A 21869-nucleotide genomic window follows, 5' to 3' on the forward strand; every position below is an offset into this window, starting at 1 on the left:
GTGAAGCCTTTAAGTAGTCTGGTAACCGGAGAGATGAACGATTGCCTGTGATCTGTGACCAACTGGGTGATTTGCTCTCATGGCTCAGATTACTTAATATGCGACAGGAAGAGATAGAAAGTGAAGAAGAGGAAAGATCAAAGGTGTAAGCGATTAGTGCAAGAGGACAGGGGAAAATGTGCAGAAGGATTTTCAGTGTTATTTCTGTCGGCAGCTACTTCGTGTGCTAGGACAAGAGTGGCACCGAACAAACTAACCATGTGTTTGTACCTACACCCTTAGTCTCCTAACCATTTCTGCATCTGGCTCCTGGATAAAATGTGCAGCTACAAAGTAGCACCGGTACCCTCTGTGTGTCACCTGATTAAGTAAATTTTTCTTTAAACTCATGAGTACAACATCCACGTCTCAAGGAACAAAGTACCATTAAAGGCCTGGTACTTTTATAAGGATGGGACACTTGTGAACAGCTTGTTTCCTAGGACATTCCAGAACATTCTCCTCTATTCATGCTTTGAATTTTCTGACTTCAGCTGGAACGGGTAAAACACTGGTATACAACAGGATACCTTGTCAAACCATGAACACCCACTTTAGAGAATCTCTTGACAGTACACTTTGAAATGTTGATGCAATTCTGGGTAAGATCCAACTCGCTACTTCATACCTACCTGAAATCCTCAGTTCTTTGAAAAAGAAAACATTTAAAGTGATGCTTTGAAGAAAATTTGAGAGATGAGCAGGATCACATGTAAATGGTTATGCCGTTTTTGTGACTGAAGCTCGAGCATAATGGGCACGTTAACTTTTGTCAGAAGCACCGCTGTTTGGATGTTGCTAAGAGCTCGGCTATTTTCACTTGGAGCAGTTTTGGTACAATTTGTCGAAGAAAACTAGTTTCACTATAAAAGCATTTCCATGACAATGTTCTGGTTGAAAAAGAGGCAAAACAGAGCGTAAAGCAATCTTTACAGGTCTGATATGACTCTTGACAAAAGTAGAAAGCTGGCGTGTGTGTGGTCTTTGTTGGGTTAGAATGGATATGCATTTCATTATATATTTTCTTCAATGCACATCAAGGGTTGTGTTCAAGAAATTAAGCACCGAAAAACTAAAATGAGGATTTAAATGAAAATATAATCACAACAAACATACATCTCATTTAAATGTAAAATATATCTATTTAAACAATATTGAACTCACTGTGTTCTGTTTCCATTATAACACTATGGTCCAGTTGTGACATTAGATTAAGACTTGAGGCACTTTTTCATTGAGTCTCTGGGATAACGATGCGCCTGATTTCAGAGCCTAAAATCCTGTATTTAAATTAATTCCTGAGTTTTACTGTTCTGGAAGATTGGTTATGCATACTTACCATTTTTTTTAAGTGCTAAAAGTTTCAAAATGCCCTTAAATGGACTGCAGATTTACCTTTTGCTATTTCAGTAAGTTTTATGTTTAACACAAATTTGACTCTTGCGTATTATGTTATTAGGGCAGAAGTTTATAGCTTCAGTACAATAATTACTTTGATATTTGGTCATTCAAGGAAGCTACAGCATTATAAGAGTAAAGTATTTTGTAGCTGATGTAAATAAAAGTATAATTACACTGAAATTACATAAAGATAAGCTTTGATGTTAAAAACATGTATTATGAACAAAATATTTCATAGCCCTACTCTTGTGAATGTTTAATAACTTGCAACCTCACTGTTAAGTTGCATATGACTTACCCATTTATACAACTGGGTCACTTATTACAATTTAGAGCAATTACCTTGTTCAAGAGTACTGCTGCAGGATTTAGGAAGCAAACTTGGATCCTTAGGCAATAGCTCTAACATTTATGCTCCCTGCCCTAATTTGCCTACCATAAATTACTGAACTACAGTATTTGTCTGTTACATGTACAGTGAGTGTTCATGTTTTCATTTGAGGGTGCTCTTGGTCTTTGTTCACCTTTTTGTTTGTACTTTGATATTTTGCTTTTTTGTATCATCTGTATTCTGTTTGTACACTTGGTTGGTTTTGTTCATTTTCTTTAGAGAGTGTAAAAGTAGTGATGTTAGGGTGGTGGCAGGAGACTTCTGGGTTTCGACCCCTTTTTGTTTCTGGGTTGGAGTTGGACAGTGGCTTGCTCACAAGAGTTAGGTTAGCTAGGATTTTTCTTGGCTTTTTGATTACCCTTTGCTTTCTATCCAGTTTTGTAAGGTTTGCTTGTTGGTTCTTTTTGTACACTAACTGCATTAAAAACACACTCCTGTTTGTCCTCTTGTCAATTCACAACTCGGTACAAACACCTTTATGTTACACAACTCTACATCCTTAGACAACCATGGGGTCATAACAGTCTTGTGTTCATCTTTTGCAAACTGAATTAAGCCATATTTAAAATCAAAATACACCATGCATTTCAATGTATTTCTGTATGTCTAGCTAGCTGTCTGACTAGTAGTGGAAAGAAAAAGAGCAAAACATTGTAATACCAACTATTGATAACCGCTTATGCTAACATGTCAAGTTGTTTATCGCTTTGCAGAAACGTATGACAGACTAAGCTGTCACAGGAGACCCTTCTAGAAACATAACCACTCCCACAAGATCACAAAATTGTGCTTATGGGTCAAGTGTTAAGCCATGTTACTAGTGTTAACGGATTAAATTATTCCATTCCATACTTGAGGTAAAAAATAACACTTGTTTTACTAACTATATACAATTGTTGTACTTTTATATTACTTATATTTTTAAAAAAAAAAAAACCTACCTTTGGTTAATCCTGTGGTTTTGTTAAATTACCTCATTAGCCACCTTGGTAGAGTCTCTTCGCTGCCAAACTAAGTCAACTTCTCTGGACTGGCTTTATAGTGCATCATGGGAAGTGGGCACCCTTCTTGAGGAACATACCACTATACAGGGGTGTTTAAATGTGCTGGCAATTGTGGTCTGAATTGTGTATAAGTGGATCTGTCTGGATCTGTCTGGATCTGTTTATGTTGTTTGGAACAACTGAGTATCTACATGTATTGTGTTTTGAGTTTTGGTATGGCTATGATATCTAATGTTTCAAATGCAGTATGTACTAAGAGGGGTGGGGCTTGTGGCGTATAAGGTAGCCTTAAGTACAGAGAGAGGTGAGGCAACCTCAACCCCCTGGATGTTTGGGGTGGGTGGGCTCTTGTACAGGTCCTGTACATTGTGTTGTACTGTATTATCTGTCTGAACTTGTAAATATTCTTTAGAAGAATATTAAAGTCTGTCAGTGGCACTGAACTTGTGTGTCTGTGACTTTGCTAATAAATTGGTGAACCCAATGTGCTTGCTTCTTTGCAACTGTACCCTCACCAAGGAATGTTGGTGTGACAAAAACCATCTGCTAGATGATCAAATGTGAATGTGGTGGCCCAGGTCCTACTGTGGTAGGACTGCTAGGCTAGGCAGGCTGCCACCCTATCTGTGGTTTACCTTGTCGTGAGGGAGGTAACATGCATATTCGTACACAATGGACAACTTTAGTCATTAATCCACATGAAATGCAACTGTGGAAGAAAATCCAAACTGCACACAAACTGAACAGGTATTAAATTTAAGCCCAAGTGCATGACCCTGGTGCTTTGAGGCACCTGTGCTACCTGTTGTGACAATGTTCTGCATTATAGTTACTAATCACTTTAGTTAAATTGTTCATTATAGGTAGCCCCTTTTGTACTGGAGTTCCATCTGTAAGGAACCCTGCCAGTGTAACTTTGTGACCCTCTACAGGAGAAGTGGTTATTAGTAAAAGATGGATGGACTGATGCATGGATGAATTTGGCCCATTATTCAAACATTGTAACTTACATTATGTTTGTTTCTGTTGTCATAAAATTACAATAAGATCAACTCAAAGGTAGCTTTGTGCTGGAATATTAATCTCTCTCACACACACACTTGCTGAAGCCGCTTGTCCCAAGCAGAGCTGTGGCAAGCCAGAGGCTAACCCAGCAACACAGGCTGTGAGGCTAGAGGGGGAGGGGACACACCCAGGATGGGACACCAGGCCGTCACAAGGCACCCCAAGCGGGACTTGAACCCCAGACACGCCAGAGAGCAGGACCCGGCCAAACCCGCTGCACCACCACGCCCCCTTGGCATATTAATATTTTCATCCAATACTTGGCAGTCTATTGAGGAGTAAGGTCAAATGTGTTCCTTCCCCTTTAGATTCTTACCACTGCGATCTAAAGTTTGAAACTTTAAAGCAAAAGAGAGTTTTATAAGTACTTAAAAACAGTTTAGTTCATTTATGCTAAAACTTCATATATCTTGTCATTTTTTTTTTTTTAAATGGATGACCCCATCCTTTGAGTGGCTGAAACATAACCTATCACCCCCTTGTGTTAATAATTTTAACCTTTCTTTATTTCTTACAGAGAAATATTTTTGGTTTTAAATATGTTCTAGATATGACCAACAGATATTAGCAGAAATGTCAGTTCATTTGCAAAGTAGCAACTTTTTAAAAACATTGCTGAATGCTTTTTCAAAACACTGTTACCTCCAGTTTTGATACCCAAAATGGCACGGAATATGTGGACCATAATACAACTTATTACATCATATTTACATTAACAGAAAAAACAAAGAAAATTTGCTTACATATTCAATTGAAATTTTTTTTTAATATCACACAATGCAAAACCGTTCTTGCACGTGTTTGACATGTCACATACAAAATGTTGCAAAGAAACAAACAGTGATGCTTATTATACTATACCTGCACATAATTCAGACAGTTTTACTTGAAATGTAAGTAACAGTTGTAAATACATATATGACATGCAATCAATATCAATAATGCTTTTTTGGCCCTGGGCTACAAGTTACCACCTAAGACTACTTAAGTACACTTCAGAAGAAGGTGACTTATCCCTCATACTGTACAAGATATGTTGCAAGTTGGTTCAACTGCATGTATAATATATTTATAACATAACCAGATGTGCCTTTAGGAAGAACATCTCTCAAATATACAGACACTAAATGCAAAGGGCAAAATGTGACCTACATTAAAAATCTATTAAAGACAAATTTAACAAACGCATATATAAATGGCAAATGCATGATACAATTTAAAGCTAAAGATGCAACTTTAAAATGCAAGAGAAAATTTATATTGTATTCATACTCATTCTTACTTTTAACAAATTTAACATCTTCATCAGTAAATGACCTGTGTATGAACTCTCATAATCTGTATTTTACCACTGGTCAAACATGATAAAGTTTTAATATTTTCCATAAGTAAAATCTAAAAATTCCTGAGGGCTCTGCCTCACAAGGTAAAAGTATGATTTTTTTATTTTTTATATTCTGTGAAAACAAGGAAAATAAAGCATAAATCACTGATTGCTCAAGTGAAAACTAACAAATTAACTATCAACTGAAATTACATATTTTTGTGAATTGATATTCAAAACTCACTATACTTTAGAGGTGCCTAGCTTTTAAAAATTTATAAAAAATACAGTAGTGGCAAGGCTTTATGGTTACACAATCACTACTCTTGAATATGATACTATTAACCTTTTTCTTTAACTCAAAAAAGCAATTTCATGAAAACAGATCTGCCATATTAGTCATATTCTGAGAGATCTGTGAGTATCTGGCAAGAAATACATCTTAATGTGCTTTGTGTCTTGAGAATGACAATATTCTTACTTTTGCAGATGAAATCACCTTCTAAATGTCTTACTTCAACAGTCCTTGTTCATGGATATACTGTGATGTGTTAAGTGAATTATAGAAAACTGGCAGCCTCGCCAAAATATTTCCACTGCAGCATAGGATTTAACTTCCTCATTTATGATAAATCAGACTAATTCTGATAACTGGTTTATTGAATTTCTATTTTTACTGAGCTATCATAAACAGTTTAAATGTATCACCATGTATTACAATATGGATGTTTTAATTCTGCATTTTGTAAAACACAGATCTTCATCCTTTTTCCATTTCTACAATTAAAGTCCAAAGCTTCAGAATTAACTTTGTTTTTACTGGGCAAAATGGACAGAGAATGTCGGCATCAAACTCAGTCAAACTTGTCCTGTTCTGTTTGTGTTAATAATGAGATGGGCTGATGTGGGCCTCAGCCCCTCCACAGTGATTTTCACTCCTGAACACTAACTGTGTGCCTTAGAGGGCAAATTTTAAAAAGACAGGGAAATCAAACAGCCAAAGAAAAGGAGTACAAAGCTGAATTGATTTTCGTCTCCCTCAGTCATCTCTGCTCACAATGACTTCAGACTTGTCCTGTGAAAACACAATGCATGACTGCCACAAACCGAATGTGAAATAACATTTCCATGAGCCAAGAACAACTGAAGGCATCAGTATAATGCATGAATTTTCTTAATATTTATCAAAAAATAATCAGATGGGCAATGAAAGAAATGTGAAATATATGTTCTCTCTGAAATCATAAGATGGGTGTGTCTACTTACTTCTCATTCTAAAACTGCAGCAGAAAAAAACAGAGACCCGGTTACAGTTTTTCTGTAAATGCACATGGCTTAAAAATACAGTTACTGAAAATCTACACACCCATTGAAGTAGACATGCAATTTACTCAAATGTTACGTCAACTCTGCAACCATTGCTAGAGTTGTCCCTGACTTACCTGATCATCTTGATCACCATTGCTATCATCATCGCTGACAACTGCCTTTGCATTTCCCCTATTTTGATGTTTTTTGCCCTTCTCGTGCCCACTTCCATCTGTATTTATGTTCACTTTCATTTTTGCTGGAGAAAATAATTCTTTCATAAGTATTCCTGGTCAGCCATTTTTCTGTTTACATTAAGTCGCTGTATACATTTAAATTAGTTATATACGTTCTTTAAACAAACTCATCCTCTTACATTCTGCCTCCTTTTCATCAACTTCATTCCCAGCGTTCTCTTCTTTACTCTCCTCCTCTTTTGCAATTTTCTGTCTGGCACTCTTAAACACAGACTGAAGCACTATCGAGTCCTCGTAGACCTGCAAGTAACATACAGTGAAGGATGAATCCTACCCATTCAAAAATATTACACACGAATACAATTGCAACTCCCTGCATATAGCTACATTTTTTTATAAAACCACTCAAATAAAAAAAAGTGCATCATCTCTTAGCTAACTCATAATCAATAATCGTTTTAGTAATAATTACCAAACAATATGGTAAAAATGTCAAAATCATTATTTTTATCTCCTCATCGCTTTGTACCTCTAACATCATCTTATACATCTATGCTGAGTCTTATTGTTACCAACAATATTGTTACAAATTTCCAGTGATATAGATGATTAAGTTTTTTTTTTTTTTTTCTTCGATAAACTGTTTTCTAAAATGTCTGTTTTCAAATTAAATTAAATCTGCAAGAGACCTCCTGTATGCACCTCTGTGTTCCCTGGGAGGGATTTTTATAAGACATTGTGAAGAAAGAAAAAAAAAAGAAAGCACAATAAAGAACCTTGGCCACAATTAGACCTGAGTGTTGACAAACACACTTACTATTTGTCAGCTTATTGGGTTTACATTTGTTTAACAATTTGACTTGGTAAACTAGGTCTATTCATAAAAAAATACATGTTAAATACACCTCAAAAAAGTTCATAACTAAAAAAAGTTAGTACTAGGTTGTGAGCATAGGCCTTTCTTAATTTTCAGAAATTTCAAACACATTTTCAAGTAGTTGGGGGTGCGGTGGTGCAGCAGGTTTGGATGGGGCCTGCTCTGTAGTGGGTCTGGAGTTCAAGTCCAGCTTGGGGTACCTTGCGATGGACTGGCCTCCCGTCCTGGGTGTGTCCCCTCCCCCTGCAGCCTTGCGCCCTGTGTTGCCAGGTTAGGCTCTAGCTTGCCACGACCCCTCTTGGGACAAGCGGTTATAGACATTGTGTGTGTTTTCATGTAGTATGAATTTAATACAAAATATGTATTTATTTATTACAGCTCTAAGTTTTTTTTACAAAATGTGACCAATGGAGACAGGAATAATTTTTAAAAACTGAGGGATATCTTAATAGTAGAGACTTTATTGATTGTGACTTAGTCCAGACATACTTCCAGTCCCAACTGCGTCTGTAAGATCAAGAGGCAGTCTAATGTAATTTTTAATGCAAATAACCATCAATTGTCACCAATATCATTACTCCAGCATTGTATTGTATTTTTTTTTTTAAAGAAATTAGTTAAGCTGGTATTAGCCATAAAGACAAAATGTGAAAACAAGATCGGAAACAAGGTTTTTGGAAAATGTATTCAGGGCAATGTCACCCACAGACCTGAGATCCCTCGAGGTTGAAAGTCTGTGCATTATGGCAGAGAAGCATAACATCTTCTTCTAGATCTTCCACACTCCTGTACTTGTGGTTACGAACACGTTCCTGACAATGAAGAACAGTTTGTGGCAGCATAAGTACTGAGGCAAGGGTTTATCATATGTTTGCAATTAAAGTAAAGGATTCAGCTTTAGTCTATAAAAAAATACTACCAACTGTAACATTAATATAATACTATACTACAAGGCAACTAAGCGGGGTGCACCTTGATCTTTCTGAAGTCCACCGGCTTTCTGATCAGTTCATAATATTCTGGCAGTTCTTTTCTTGAAGGCAATCGGACGAAGACTTCACTGAGCTTTCGGCCTGACCTGAAATCAGCAACAAATGTGCTCAGAGATGAATGTATTATCACTGACCTTTCTATTAAATATGCACTCTGAGCCCCAGTAACATTGTTAACTGTATACCCATGAGAATACATCAAAACTGAAGTTTTACAGTATGACAGTAAAAAGGTCATAGGAAAAAAATCACTGTATTATAGCAGATAAGCATAATACTAGCACCATGACACTATTCAAATGTAAAAATAGTAATCTACTTAAAGTACTTAAAGTGACAAATTTATAAGAAAACAAACCTGTTAAAGACTCAGATACTGAGCTAACAACCATGTCAATATACTGTATTCCCCCTCTTATTTACTTTTGTTTTTTAGTTAATATTTATTTTGCCAACACATTTTTTCAAAGTGATCTGTAATGTAAGGTAAACAACTTTACAATGATTTATGAATTTATACAGCAGCTGGTACTTTTACTGTATCGATTCAGGGTAAGTACCTGAATCAAGGGTACAGCGCAAGGAGAGGGATGTGAACCAGACACAATCAGAATGGAAGGTGACAATTAAAGGAGCCCAAACAGAACAACGACTGCTGTGATTCAACCCACTTCCACAGAGTTTATAGCTTTTGCCTGGTATTCATATTGGTATTGGGCATCAATAACCATATGACAAACATTGCACATAATTATGGTAAGAGTCAGTGTACCATCAACATTCAGTAGAAGAGAGAGTACTTTCCATTTACTTAAAATCTTTTAATTGTAATTGTAGTTCAAAGTTCTTAAATTTCAAATTAAAAACTTAATATATATTTCATTTATTATACCGAATTTTTTTGTTTCACAAAGCCTATCCAATTTTTTTTTTTAACCTGTATTGTTGACCTGTTTTTGACCATGTACAAAACAACAAAAGTGACTACAAGCTGTCAGATATAATTATGTGATAAATCAGAACTGAATACTGTTGGTCCTCGACTTATGACTGAGAATTGGTTCCACTGCACCACACACTACCTGCTGTACGTGTATACATTTTCTTTTATGTTTCACCAGAAAACATACGCATCTTCTCATGAGGTCCTATGAAATCTTTTTTTTCTATCAGCCACATTGTACTTCAGTAGAATTCTGTTGTGAAAAGCAGGTAAATTGTGTGGTATTTCTATACTTCATGAAGCTCATACCCACGCCTGAACTGAATGGAATACTTGACTCATTGGTTGACGCCAATTACTCTTTTCAAGAAGTAATTATCCTAGAAATTCACACTTTTTCCCATAAATGAATTGACTTTGTAAACCATTTTCAATGAAGATATGGCAATATAAAATACTGTGTGTGTTAAATAATACAGTATTCATCGTTATGACTAAGAAGAAAATCAGATCACATTTTGGAAGCCATTTTTGCCGAAATCTAGATAATTCCAGTGGGTTCACAAACTGTATTTAATTTTGAGAAATGCCTTTAAAAAGGTAAAACACCTATATTCCACGTAATTCAGGTCAAAACATGCAAATAAGAGTCAAAGAGTAGGAGAGTACTCCCCTGTTGTAACAAATTTGGAACTTGAAGGTTAGGAAGCCAGTTTTTGAACTGCTGATGCAACCCCTCCTTCTTACCCCCAGGAGGTGGTGGCAGCATGATGCTACAAGCACATTTATTCAAAGACAGCCATCTGTGTTTGCATCAGTTTAGCCCAGAAACAGTAGGGCACAACATAGCTGTCAATGTTGTTATACAATAGTTGCGGGTTTAACCAGTGTCACAGCAAAGCAATCCCACTAAGAACCATATTAAATAGCACTGTGGTAGTGTTTATTGAATCCTCATCATAGAAAAGTCCCTGGTTTTCTTGGTCAACTTTTATGTTGAAGGAATTCAAACTAGATGAAAACCATCAGGCTTTTGTGTTAGGAGATGCTATAGTACATCACATGTCATGACAGAAAACCCAAGCTCATCCAGAGAAACCTGCCTTTTGGAGCAGAAAATTCACCAATTTTTCAGTCCAGGGGATCTGCTTCAACTCATAAAGCAAAAAATTATAAATGATGGAAAAATGAATCAGATAAATGGAAACATTTCTTTTTTTGGAAATGAGAGTGACAGTGTACCTTTGACAGCAATGTACCTTTTATGCTCATGAGTCAAAGGAAGCTATTTCAAGAAACTATAATCTTTTATCATATTTAGCCATGAGAAGCAAAAATAAGGAGTTCAAAAAAACATGCATTTTTAAATGAACAGGGTAATATTTTCACTGTCTTAATGTATGAAAAAGATCCCTCACTATTCACTGTTTATGAATTGCTCCAGTAAAAATTATACTGCTGTATAAATAGGTAAAAGGGAATTAATTTAACAAAAGTTCCTTAACATTGTAAGCTGGTTTGGAGAAAAGTCTCAACTATACAAATAAATAGGAAAAATAGCAGTGAATTGGATGCTTCAATTGTGATTATTAGATTGGCATTTATTGATAGTTGTGATTGGTTCTCAGTGTGATAGGCTGTTGTTGTCCCATATTGCCTTGCGCTCAGCATAAGTAAGTTTCTGTACATTGTGAAGGGGGCAGCTGATTGGATAGCAGCTAGAAGTGCTGCCTTTTGGTACTTACCCTAATTTGCTCCAGCAAAACTCACCCAGCAATATAAATAAGTAAATAGTTGTAGGTAGCTTAAAGCTGTAAGTTGTTCTGGAGAAAATAGTCAGCTGTATGTATAAATGTTAAATGAATGTATTGTATTGCATTTTTAAGTTTCTTAAATGTCTCCATGAGTATTGTGTTGATAGTCTGAACCAATAGCCAGGAATGGGAGTTGCCTATGTGGGGTTGACCACAACCTGTGTGGTTGAATTATTGGTTGCATCTTTTACAGGACTGCATGAAGATCTTGAAAAAAATTAAAACAATACACAACATGCAAAAATCCTGTTATACTGAATTATTAGTGAATTGTATAAGAAAATGGCACATGGTTTTATAAGCCACTGTAGCACTTTTTTCATTATATGACTATATAATTTCACCAAAAATTATAAAATACTGAATAAATACTGGTAGGCTAAACATTAAGTTTACTCGGGTATGACAGTTATGACTTCAGCAAAACAAACACCAGTCTTACCCATCTTTGTAGTTAATGACAGTTTCCACAATGGCATTCATCTGTTTCGTGAGTTTAGGAGGGTTTGGGGGAAACTTCTCTGCGGGTGGTCGACCACGCCGTTTTTTCACAATTTCCCCGTCCTCCGTCCTCAGTTCCTTCACAACATGCCTCCTGCGCTTGCGCTTCTTTAGACGAACTTCCTCCATTTCCTCCACGTTTCCTTCCCCAGCCACCTGAGTGTAGACAGTTCAGACATTAGTAACTGGCAAAGTGCCTGAAAATTTTCTTAAAAGCACCAGCATGGAGGTCAGACAAGATTCCCTGGATGATTTAAAACCTACAATGATGCAGTGTCATTTACATTACATGGGTTTCAAAATGTCAAAACCACATTCCGCAAACAGCTGAAGAACATTGCAGAGGTTGTGAACTGGCTCAGTCACATCAAATCCTTTGTAATATTTTGATGTAACAGAAGTTCATCACTGAAAAACGCTCAACATTCTAAGGAAATAACACGTTATATTTATTATGTTGTTCAAGAGAATAAGAAATAATCCAAAAGAGAAAATCCACTTTAACAACAGTCAATATACAGTCTCGGGGTTATAGGGCTTCAGGAAGTCATTGTTGGGCTTTGAACTTCAGTTTTTATATTAACCTTAATAAAATACTCAACAACTACTAAGAAACCATGAACGAACAAAAAACTAGAAAAGTAAAGACTTTCAGCCCAGTTATCCAAGACTTGTTTGAAGAAGTTGGAAGGAAAAGAAGAAGAAACCAGCGAACACATGGATGGGCTCAATAACAGATACGCCCCTTTCAAGCCAAAGGACACAAAAAGACAGATCATTCAGGAGGGAATCTGTGTGGTCACTGAGAATCGACATGAACTCAGCAGCAATATGGATGAGAATCCTTGACAGCAAAGAAGCAGGACAGGAACAACACAGACTCTTCTACAGTGTGATGATAGAACAGACTTTCAAGGATACCACAGACAGTCAGCAAAACAAACAGATGGATCTCGGATCAAATCAATCCAGAATTCTCAATGGAAGCACAAATAACTTCACTGAGCTATCATACCAATCTTCATGAGAAGATTGGACTCTTGAAAACAAAGTAATGTTTGGAAAGATGTTGGGAAAAAATAATAAGTGGACAACTAGCAAGAAAACGCATGGACTCAATCACAGCAATAATGGACACACCCCTTCGAAGCTTCGGGACAAAGTGAATAACAGCTCATTCTGGAACCGCTCCATCTACGAAGTCACCAAGAGTCAACATCAACACAACAGCACATGACAACAACCCAAGTCAGGAAAATCAAAGGAAAATTAAAGTACTTCTAGGTGTCTGAGAAAATGAATGGAAAATTACAATTACAACCCACAACTCTGGTGTCTTTTTCTACCCTAAAAACTGTCCCCCTTGAGAGCACAAACTCAGTCCTGTTAAATGTTTCTTAAGCAGCCACACCTTAATAAATGTCCTTACAGGAAGTCAGGGAAATAGGGGTATGTCCAAGGCAATCACCTACCACCTTGTTTAAACAAAATAATTTTCAAGCTATAAGACAGGAAAAGCTAATACGTACCATACATGATTAATAAATACATACTTAAATAGTTAAAGAGTTAAATATATAATTCATCCTTGCACATTCTACACAATATATCTCCACCATTATAAAACACAAGGTTCTTTAACCAGGTATGAGTACACCATTATACACATTTTCCAAGTGAAACCTTACAGAAGACAAGATTTATTTCAGGAATATATCATAATTTTGGGTTAACAGTTTCCACATTCCTTTTGATCATCTCACACCTGAAAATTACAACTCACTAGGTAATAAATCCTAACTGATAACTGCATACATATGTTCATTTTTGGAAAGTGGGAAAAACAGTTGGATTACAATTGTGCATTGTTTTGTAATGGAAATACTACATATAACACCTGAAATGGATAATGGCTGTGGATGTATCAAGATGCAGCATAAGAACAACCAAAACTGTAGTTATTGCATTTCTAAAGCAGAGTATATGAAAATAGATTTTGATTATTGGAAATATTTTTTTTTACTTCTTTGTTGTCTTAAAAAAGAAAGTAATCACAGCAACACTGTAACAGCCCTATGAAAGACATTTTGCAGAACATTTTCCACTTAAACGTTCCCAAGAACCAAATATAAGCAAGAACACATTTAAAATGACTATCATATTTGGTGCATGATACAGCTTATTACAATTATGATATATTATTGTAGAGTAAACAGACAATCCAGTTCAAGTGGTTTTCATTTCCAAAGTATAAAGTACTCTGAGAGTCCGTCACGGCTGCAGAACTGAATATGTCAAACATCCCTGGAAACGTGCTGGAGATGAAATTAATCAGCCAGGAATTCCTTCTCAATCTTATTTCTTTTGTTCTCACGGAAGAGATGCACCATGAGCTCTGCCTCGTTCCTTTCCGCACACAGAACAAGCTTTCCTCTCTTTGCCTTTTTTTCCATCTTTCACACTGCAGCAGCACAGCAAATGCTGCTAGTGCATCTCCATTGCAGAGCCACACAAAGGCATTTTGTAGGGCTAGCTTCAACAATACAGTATGCAGACAGAGATGTGTTCTAAGAGAACTGCACCTAATACGACCAGTCCACTCGGCTGCAGCGAAGGAGGAAAAAAAAAAAGACGGAGCATTGTGGTTTAACTCAAAAGACTGAGCAGCCTGCCGACGCTCGAATCCGGCAAACAACAAATGCATATCCTCAGGGATCCTGTGGGAGAGCAGGCCTAATAATCAACAGCAAAAATCTCCATCACTCTCTGAGAGAATGCAGAATATTACACGGCAAACGCAAATACGGGAGACGAGCGAACACAGCGAAGACGACAGGGAAAGGAAAATCTGTTAATAATTGGTTGACTGCGGTAAGTTTAAAACGCTTCGAGCGTCTCCTCAGAGAGCTGCAGTTATTTTGGCTGAATTCCAGAGGATAAAGCATAATCTATAAAATAAAAAAAAAAATGCTGCATGCATTTTGTCATGTTTCTTCTCAGCACAGTCGCCGCAAATACAAGGCTGCCTCTGCTGCCAAATATATGTTTGATCTGTTGCACACTTAAATATAGTGCCTGTGATGTAGCCTCTCTAAATCCTGGTAAATGGAAAAGAAAGGAGGATATTTACCTGGCTGCAATCAGTAGGCCGGCTATCAGAAATCACAGTTAGAGGGGATAAAATTAACAACCCAGCAAAGCAGCGTGCAGCAAGTCTCTTCATCAGCTGATCAGTCAGAGAGCTGGGGGAATGCTATGTTTTCAAATACAAGTAATTTTATCTTTTCTGTTTGAAAATTTAATACTGAATGAATTATCCGCTCCAGCTCTGCAATTTCATTCTTCTCAGTGCAAGGCCTGAAATCTTTCTCCCTAGGCTTGTTATAATATTGACAACCACTTACCAGTTTTTTTTTTCCACGTGTTTAAGCGGTCGAATCTCTTTTTTCTTATTGTTATTATTTTTTATTATTATTTCACTGTGCATACGGTTTCATTTGACAAAACACAGATGCATGCTTTAATGCACACTTCAGCACTGCCCCATCTTAAAATCCAATCACTGCACAGGCAATTTGTCAAGCCCAGCAACAAATAGTGATGTAATGGTTGATCAAATCCGTGCCTATAATCATGCTTCATTTGTTGAGTTATAATTGGATAAAAAAAGCAAATATTTTACTGGACTGTATAAGTGCAAGTTATCAGTCCTATAAAGAATGAACTACATTATCAGTTCCTTTCCTTCAGTAGCCAACTCTAACAATCCAAAATAATAATTTACTGAATTAAGTATTTAAAGCTACAGTTACGCATACTGCAAAAAAAGTAAACATTTGTAAAATGAACCTTGCAATAAAAGTTCACTTGAAGTAGTTTCAGTAATTAATCAGACTGCGTTCCGTGTTTCTCTGGAGAGATTTAACAACTTGTGCCAGAAAACATTTCTCAACTTGGTCCTCTGTCCTGTGAAATCTGGACTGTAATTGGTGGGTGCAGTCCCAGCGGAGTCACTAGGAAGCACAGCGGTCAGCTGGGATCAAAATTACAATCTCATGTTCGATGTTAAAATATCATGTCGTCGAGGCGGCAGCCATCTTCCTGGCTCTTGTACTCCTAACTCCTCCTCGTCTACAAGGCTTCAGAAGCTACCGGTTGGTTGCAGTAATAGCCGATATCAAGTTCCTTCGGGAAGTAGGACTACCTTTTAAAAGCACAAAGCGGGAATATAAAAGATGAATACACTACCGTGGTGTTCCCTGCCATTCTGTGACCAATACAGCCCCAGTGGGTCAAAAGAGGAGGCTGCCTGGCTGAGAGCTTAGGAAAGAAAACAGCACTGGTGCCAGTGGGTATTAGGCTCCAGCTGAAACATGTTTTTAATTTTGGCACCAAAAAAAAAGCTGTTTTCATGAGACATGTGGTGTAGCAAAAAAATAATGTCAGTGACAGTTACACATGAGCATGGAGATGATGTACATGGAGAAAACGGTCAATATTTACCAAACTTGTGATTCTACAGAAGGCACAATCATTGGTGCTTGTGTTCTGGTACATAACATCGCTGCGTATGATATGGGCAGGATATGTTTGTTTTGACAGTTGAGTGTACCAGTTATTCCAGAGCTACATACCTGGGTTATTTTATGGTCACAGTTTTAAATCTTTACATGTCATTATTTCAGTTTAAATTACAATTCATATGTATAAGTTAGGAAGGAGTTTATGAATTTTCAAAGCATCTGTTTAATCCTTAAAATATCTTACATTTTGCTGGACTGCTGTGCCTCAGCATAAATATATTCTTCCTCATTAAGTTATCGTCACAATTTACACGTTATAGTTCTATTTCTGTACTTTTTCAGATCCAGTGTTGTTGGAGGGGTCTTGAACTAATTTCAACCTTTCCCTACCTTCTCCTTTGTTCTGTCCCTGCAAAACTGAACTTCAATCCTTCAAAAAAAATCTGAAATGAGAAAAAAGGACAACTGTATCATCAGCAGCACCCAAAGCAGCACATCATCTCAGCACATTTAATAACAAACAGCACGTTTTTATTAAAACATTCTTCTTTAAAACGTAACATAGCAAACGCAACCCAACCCCACAACAAGAATTCCTCCAAGTATCTGGCAATTGGTAGTAACCACTTAGGAAGTGAAGTAGAGTATACCCTGAATGGGACACCAGTCCATTGCAGGACAATCGCACACTCACAGGTAATTTAGAGTCATCAGTTCAAGCAACACGCATCTTTGGACTATGGACAGAAGTCCACGTGAACACAGAGAACCTGCAAACTTGTCACACCCGTCAGAGATGCAGTTCTTCCTGGCTGGCCCTTTAATCACTGTTACCGCTTTGGAGCTCAACTTTTATTTCTCCCATCACAATTCTAAATGACTCATAATTGTTATCAATCAAATATTAAACGTATGCGAATATACAGACCCAATTTTGCAAAATTATGCTTGATGTTTCTTTTTCCTCTCTCTTCTACCAAAACAAGACCCCCAGAGGAGCATTAACATTAATGAAGCTCTTCTTAAAGAGAGAATTATTCATGCAATTTTGAGTATTTTTCATCTCATCCCAACAAAATGGGATAGCATGTTTATTAAGACTATGCTGCTCAGAAAAGTGATCATTTCAAGTGTTGTCCAATACCTTTCAGTGTGTTCATAAACATTTTCTCCTATCTTAAATTGGCTCAATAATCTCCAAGTGTGACACTTGAGTGTTGAACTTAATTGGACAAAAATTTAAATTAAAAAGGTCTTCTAAATAACAGCTAAAACCCTATAAAGCAACTTTAATAAAATACCAGAATGTAATTGGTCACCGGGCCAGTGAATGAACATTGACCAAATGATGGAAAATTACCAGAATTACCTCAACCAACCATCTATACCCCTACAAGTCGTGTTACACGAAACAAAAGAAGGAAAAAATAAAAAAATGCTGGTCTTGAGTTATGTATGGGTTTTGTGCGTATGTTTGGGACAGTAGGTAGTGTAGAATTTAGACCTGTCACCTTGCAATTGAAGAACTTGGGTTTGAACCCCTGCTCTTGCTATAATACCCTCGAGCAGGTACCTTAAATTGCTTCAAGTAAAACTACCCATCGGTGTAAATCGGTAAATCATAGTAAGTAGCTGAGCGCACAAACCAAACAAGACACACTGCACAAAGGTATCCGCTAAATAACAACTAAAAAAATAATAATTTATATTACACAAATGATAGCCATTATTAACAGGGCTTCCTAGAAATTCTCCACACTTAACACGGTATGACCTTATTTACGTCAGTGATAATCACTAGTCACTAAATGTTAAGAAAAATATAAATCTGTTATCTTTAGGATAAAATACCTCATGAGGGCATTATACTTTTTAAATCCTTTTTTAACATAAATATTCTTCTTTTTTTAGTTTGCATTGTTGGGTGACTTAATCTCCATAGTAACTATATGATATGAAAATCATAACACTATATACAGAAGCATGTATTAGTATTTCCCTCACTGAGATGGGAACACGTGACCATTACATTGATTTCCATACTGCAGTCTGGTGAGCCGTGGTAATTCCAATGATGTTTGTTACCATGACAACAGTAAATTAGTAGTGGATTTCACCCAGTGTAACAAATTACAGAGAACTATCACTTTCTGCTGTGAAACTGCTATGATGATTCTGCTACTTTATAGCCACTGTACTGTATCTGAAGCCCCGAGCTTGACTACAGACACAAATACAGCATAAAGTGACAGTGTTTATTCCAGTTTTTACTTTATTTTAGACTATTACGGGTTCTTAGTGTGTGTGGTTGTTTCTTTATCATTCTGGACTTTTTAATTATTGTTTTATTTTTTGGGTTTTTTCAGGAATTGTGCTTTAAGAGTCAGTGCTACAGGTTTCCAAGGACTTATTGATGGGAGGTGAAAAAAAACAGCTTGTCACTTTCACCCTGTTACCTGGTGTCTTGCATCACTTTCTGGCTCAGCTTCTTTTGCTTCATTAACTTCTCCGTCATGCTTCTTACTTGTGGTGAGGAGCTCGCTTTAAAAGACATTGTAGGATGCACATTTATTAAAACTACAAACACATAAGGAAAATACCAGTATTCACCAAGACATCTACCATCATTTCTTTACTTGTTTAAAGGAGAGTGATTCCAGGAGTATTGCAGTATGTGTGAAATTACACGTAGACACAATTAATGAACTCCAGGCTTTATATAATCCTAAAGTACCATTGAGGGAGAATAAACTGTAAGGCTCTCAACCGCATTGCAGCTTTTGTTATTATGTAATGGATGACTTGACCAAATAAGTAAATAATTGAAAGACACGTTCTTCCCTGCTATGACTTCAATAAATTGTATCAGTTTTACTCTTATGTGACTTAATGTATTTTTTGGCTCAACATCTATTGTTTCACCCTCTGACTGTGGTACTGCAACTTGTCAAACACAAGATAAACTGGTTTGCTATCTAGTCACACCCATATTGCCATGAACCAAGAATGGCTGAAAACAAAAATGTGCAACTCCAGAACTGTGTTATTTCAGGGGTATATCCTGTCACATACAGTTAAAGCACTGAATAAATGTCTAGATTTTATGTGTTTGCAAAAACGTGTCACCATGAATAATTAAATTCTCAGAGCATTCATGTTCTATAATGGTTACGTACTTTATCTGAACGTGAAATATGAATACAAACAATTGATTCATTATCTTTACCTCTAGCTCTACCTCACTTCTACCACTAGTATTAAATTTGAATTTTTGTTTGTCAGATTTGTTTAATCTGCAATGGGTATTACAAGTTTGTGGGGGAGGAGGTGTGACTGATCGACCGGTATAAACCAGATCTCTTCCAAAATTGAAGACACAGTCTGTTAAAACAAAATGGACACTAAAGAGAGTTGTGTTCTGATTATAGATTACAGGAAATATGTAAAAACCTGCTTGTTCCGAGAAGTCTCCCCACTGGGTTTGTCAAGGTGACTCTTTCACTGGTCGGTTGAAAAGCATCTTCCATTCCTTGGTTATGCATATTTCATACATGCTGTTTCATAAAAGTAGCATCTCTGGTATAATAAATCATTAGGAGATCAAAGCAAATAAATAATACATAGTCATTTCTAGCATTCTGAAAATAATTCACCTGCATACACCATACACACAGTATCATTAGAAAGAAAAAACACTGTCTTTAAAAGAATATTTAAATAAATACCATAATTTATTCATCCCCTAAGACTGAAAGCTCAATGCATGTGTAGAATAAAAGTCTTTGCTCTCTTTGCAGCACTTAAGATGCTTCATTTTATACATTTTCAAAATCAGCCCAGGTACAGAGACATCGCTTCTATTCTCTCTACAGTTAGTTTTTCTCAACTGAGTGCAGTGCCTTATTGTGTGGAGAGTAAGATTATGTATGTTTTCAGTTGACTAAACCGATTTGTCAGTAGGCTGGGGTTGAAGGTATTTTCATCTTATGAAAAATATGCTTCTTTTGCTGCTTTTTAGAGGGTGCGGTGGCGCAGTGGGTTGGACCATGGTCCTGCTTTCCAGTGGGTCTGGGGTTCGAGTCCCGCTTGGGGTGCCTTGCGACGGACTGGCGTCCTGTCCTGGGTGTGTCCCCTCCCCCTCTGGCCTTACGCCCTGTGTAGGCTCCGGTTCCCCGTGCGCGCGCGCTGCTTTTTAAAACTCATTATCAAAAAAAAAGCATTTAAGAAAGTGTATCCATATACTTCAGGAGATATTTCTGTTCAGGAGAAGCCATTAAAATGTGATACTGAAATACCCTGAAATATAGTATGTTCTAGTAAACTATCTTATTGCTCGTTTCGGTTGTGCTGGAAAGTGACTTTAACGATGCAATATTTAGAGAGACCGCATGAGGGCAGTAAGGCCAAGACATTTCCAATGATTATGACAGTGGAAAAAGCCATCTTAATTCAGAGAATATCCCTGCATAAAAAAAATGTTATACCTTGCAACAGCAAGAAAAATGTTTTTTTGAAAAAATAGTCATTATATTCATAATGCTGGACTTCATTTCCACAGGATCATTTCTACTGCATCTCCAAACTTTTCCAGACTTCCGCAGTACATCGTACATGTGTACAGCCAAAATCCCAAAAAAGAGACAGGTTATGCAGGCACACTCCTTCAGTTATATTCTACCCATTCCACCCTGAATAAAGCAAAAATACATACCACTGATGCTGTCACCACATAGTCCTACAAAAAAGAAGTTGGCCCTTACACTCCTCGAACCATCTGTGGACCACATGTAGATAGAGCAGGACATGCCTTTCGCCAGGCAAGAAATTCTGCATCATGGCAAGATGATCAGATGAACACTGAGGAAGGTAATATGTCAGCATTGTTATACAGTACAGTGAAAACAAACTGCACTGTATACCTGAGGCTGCCAAAAGTTTAGAAAGGCAAGAAGAAACAGAATGGGCAATATTTTCATACTCTGACATTACAAGATTTCACTGCCCTGCTGCAAAGCTCCAGTTTTTTGCATTTACATTTGTATAACCATTAAGGTATCTACAACATGTATATATTCAAAGATTGTTATACAGTAAACATTTGATTTGCTATTATCAAGTGCAAACCAATAATAACAAAAACTTGAATCTGACAGCATATTAAAGTCGCACTGAATAGCACAAATATTAATTCACAAACAAATGCAAATTTAATTCTGGGGCTTTACACAAATATTGAGACCTACTTTTCCAGAAATATAATTAAGACATAATACATTTAAATTTACTTAGCTGATGCTTATCTCCAAAGCAGCTTACACTGTTAAGCCATCTACAATGATTTATCTCATTATACTGCAGGGTAATTTTCAACAGCAATTCTGGGTGAATACCCTGGCCAATGGTACTATAACAAGAGGTGAAATTTTTACCTGTGCCCCTCAAGTATAGGGAAGCAGCTCTAAGCACTTTCATACCTGCTGCATAAACACA

The 21869-nt window shown here is 36.8% G+C and overlaps 1 protein-coding gene across 4 annotated transcripts; it reads right to left on the bottom strand.

The window, feature by feature from the left end:
• Nucleotides 1-5490: 5490 nt before the first annotated feature.
• LOC108924974 (probable global transcription activator SNF2L2) lies at nt 5491-21347 on the bottom strand. Of its 4 annotated transcripts, none has more exons than XM_018736666.2 (10): nt 21091-21347; nt 19830-19933; nt 18836-18920; nt 16770-16822; nt 11798-12012; nt 8579-8684; nt 8317-8418; nt 6909-7029; nt 6667-6791; nt 5491-6299 (listed from the first exon to the last, which is right to left on the bottom strand). In XM_018736666.2, exons 5-10 carry the CDS (start codon nt 11983-11985, stop codon nt 6264-6266), a joined length of 678 nt encoding a protein of 225 aa, XP_018592182.1. In that variant the 5' UTR covers nt 11986-12012; nt 16770-16822; nt 18836-18920; nt 19830-19933; nt 21091-21347; the 3' UTR covers nt 5491-6263. The 4 variants fall into 4 exon arrangements, with proteins under 4 accessions (XP_018592182.1, XP_018592183.1, XP_018592181.1 ...); XM_018736667.2 differs by having other exon boundaries at nt 19830-19955; nt 21091-21110; XM_018736665.2 differs by lacking the exons at nt 16770-16822; nt 18836-18920; nt 19830-19933; nt 21091-21347 and adding an exon at nt 16105-16164.
• Between the last annotated feature and the right edge of the window lie 522 nt (nt 21348-21869).

The sequence above is a fragment of the Scleropages formosus genome, chromosome 6 (genome assembly GCF_900964775.1).
Source record: "Scleropages formosus chromosome 6, fSclFor1.1, whole genome shotgun sequence".
Taxonomy (NCBI): domain Eukaryota; kingdom Metazoa; phylum Chordata; class Actinopteri; order Osteoglossiformes; family Osteoglossidae; genus Scleropages; species Scleropages formosus.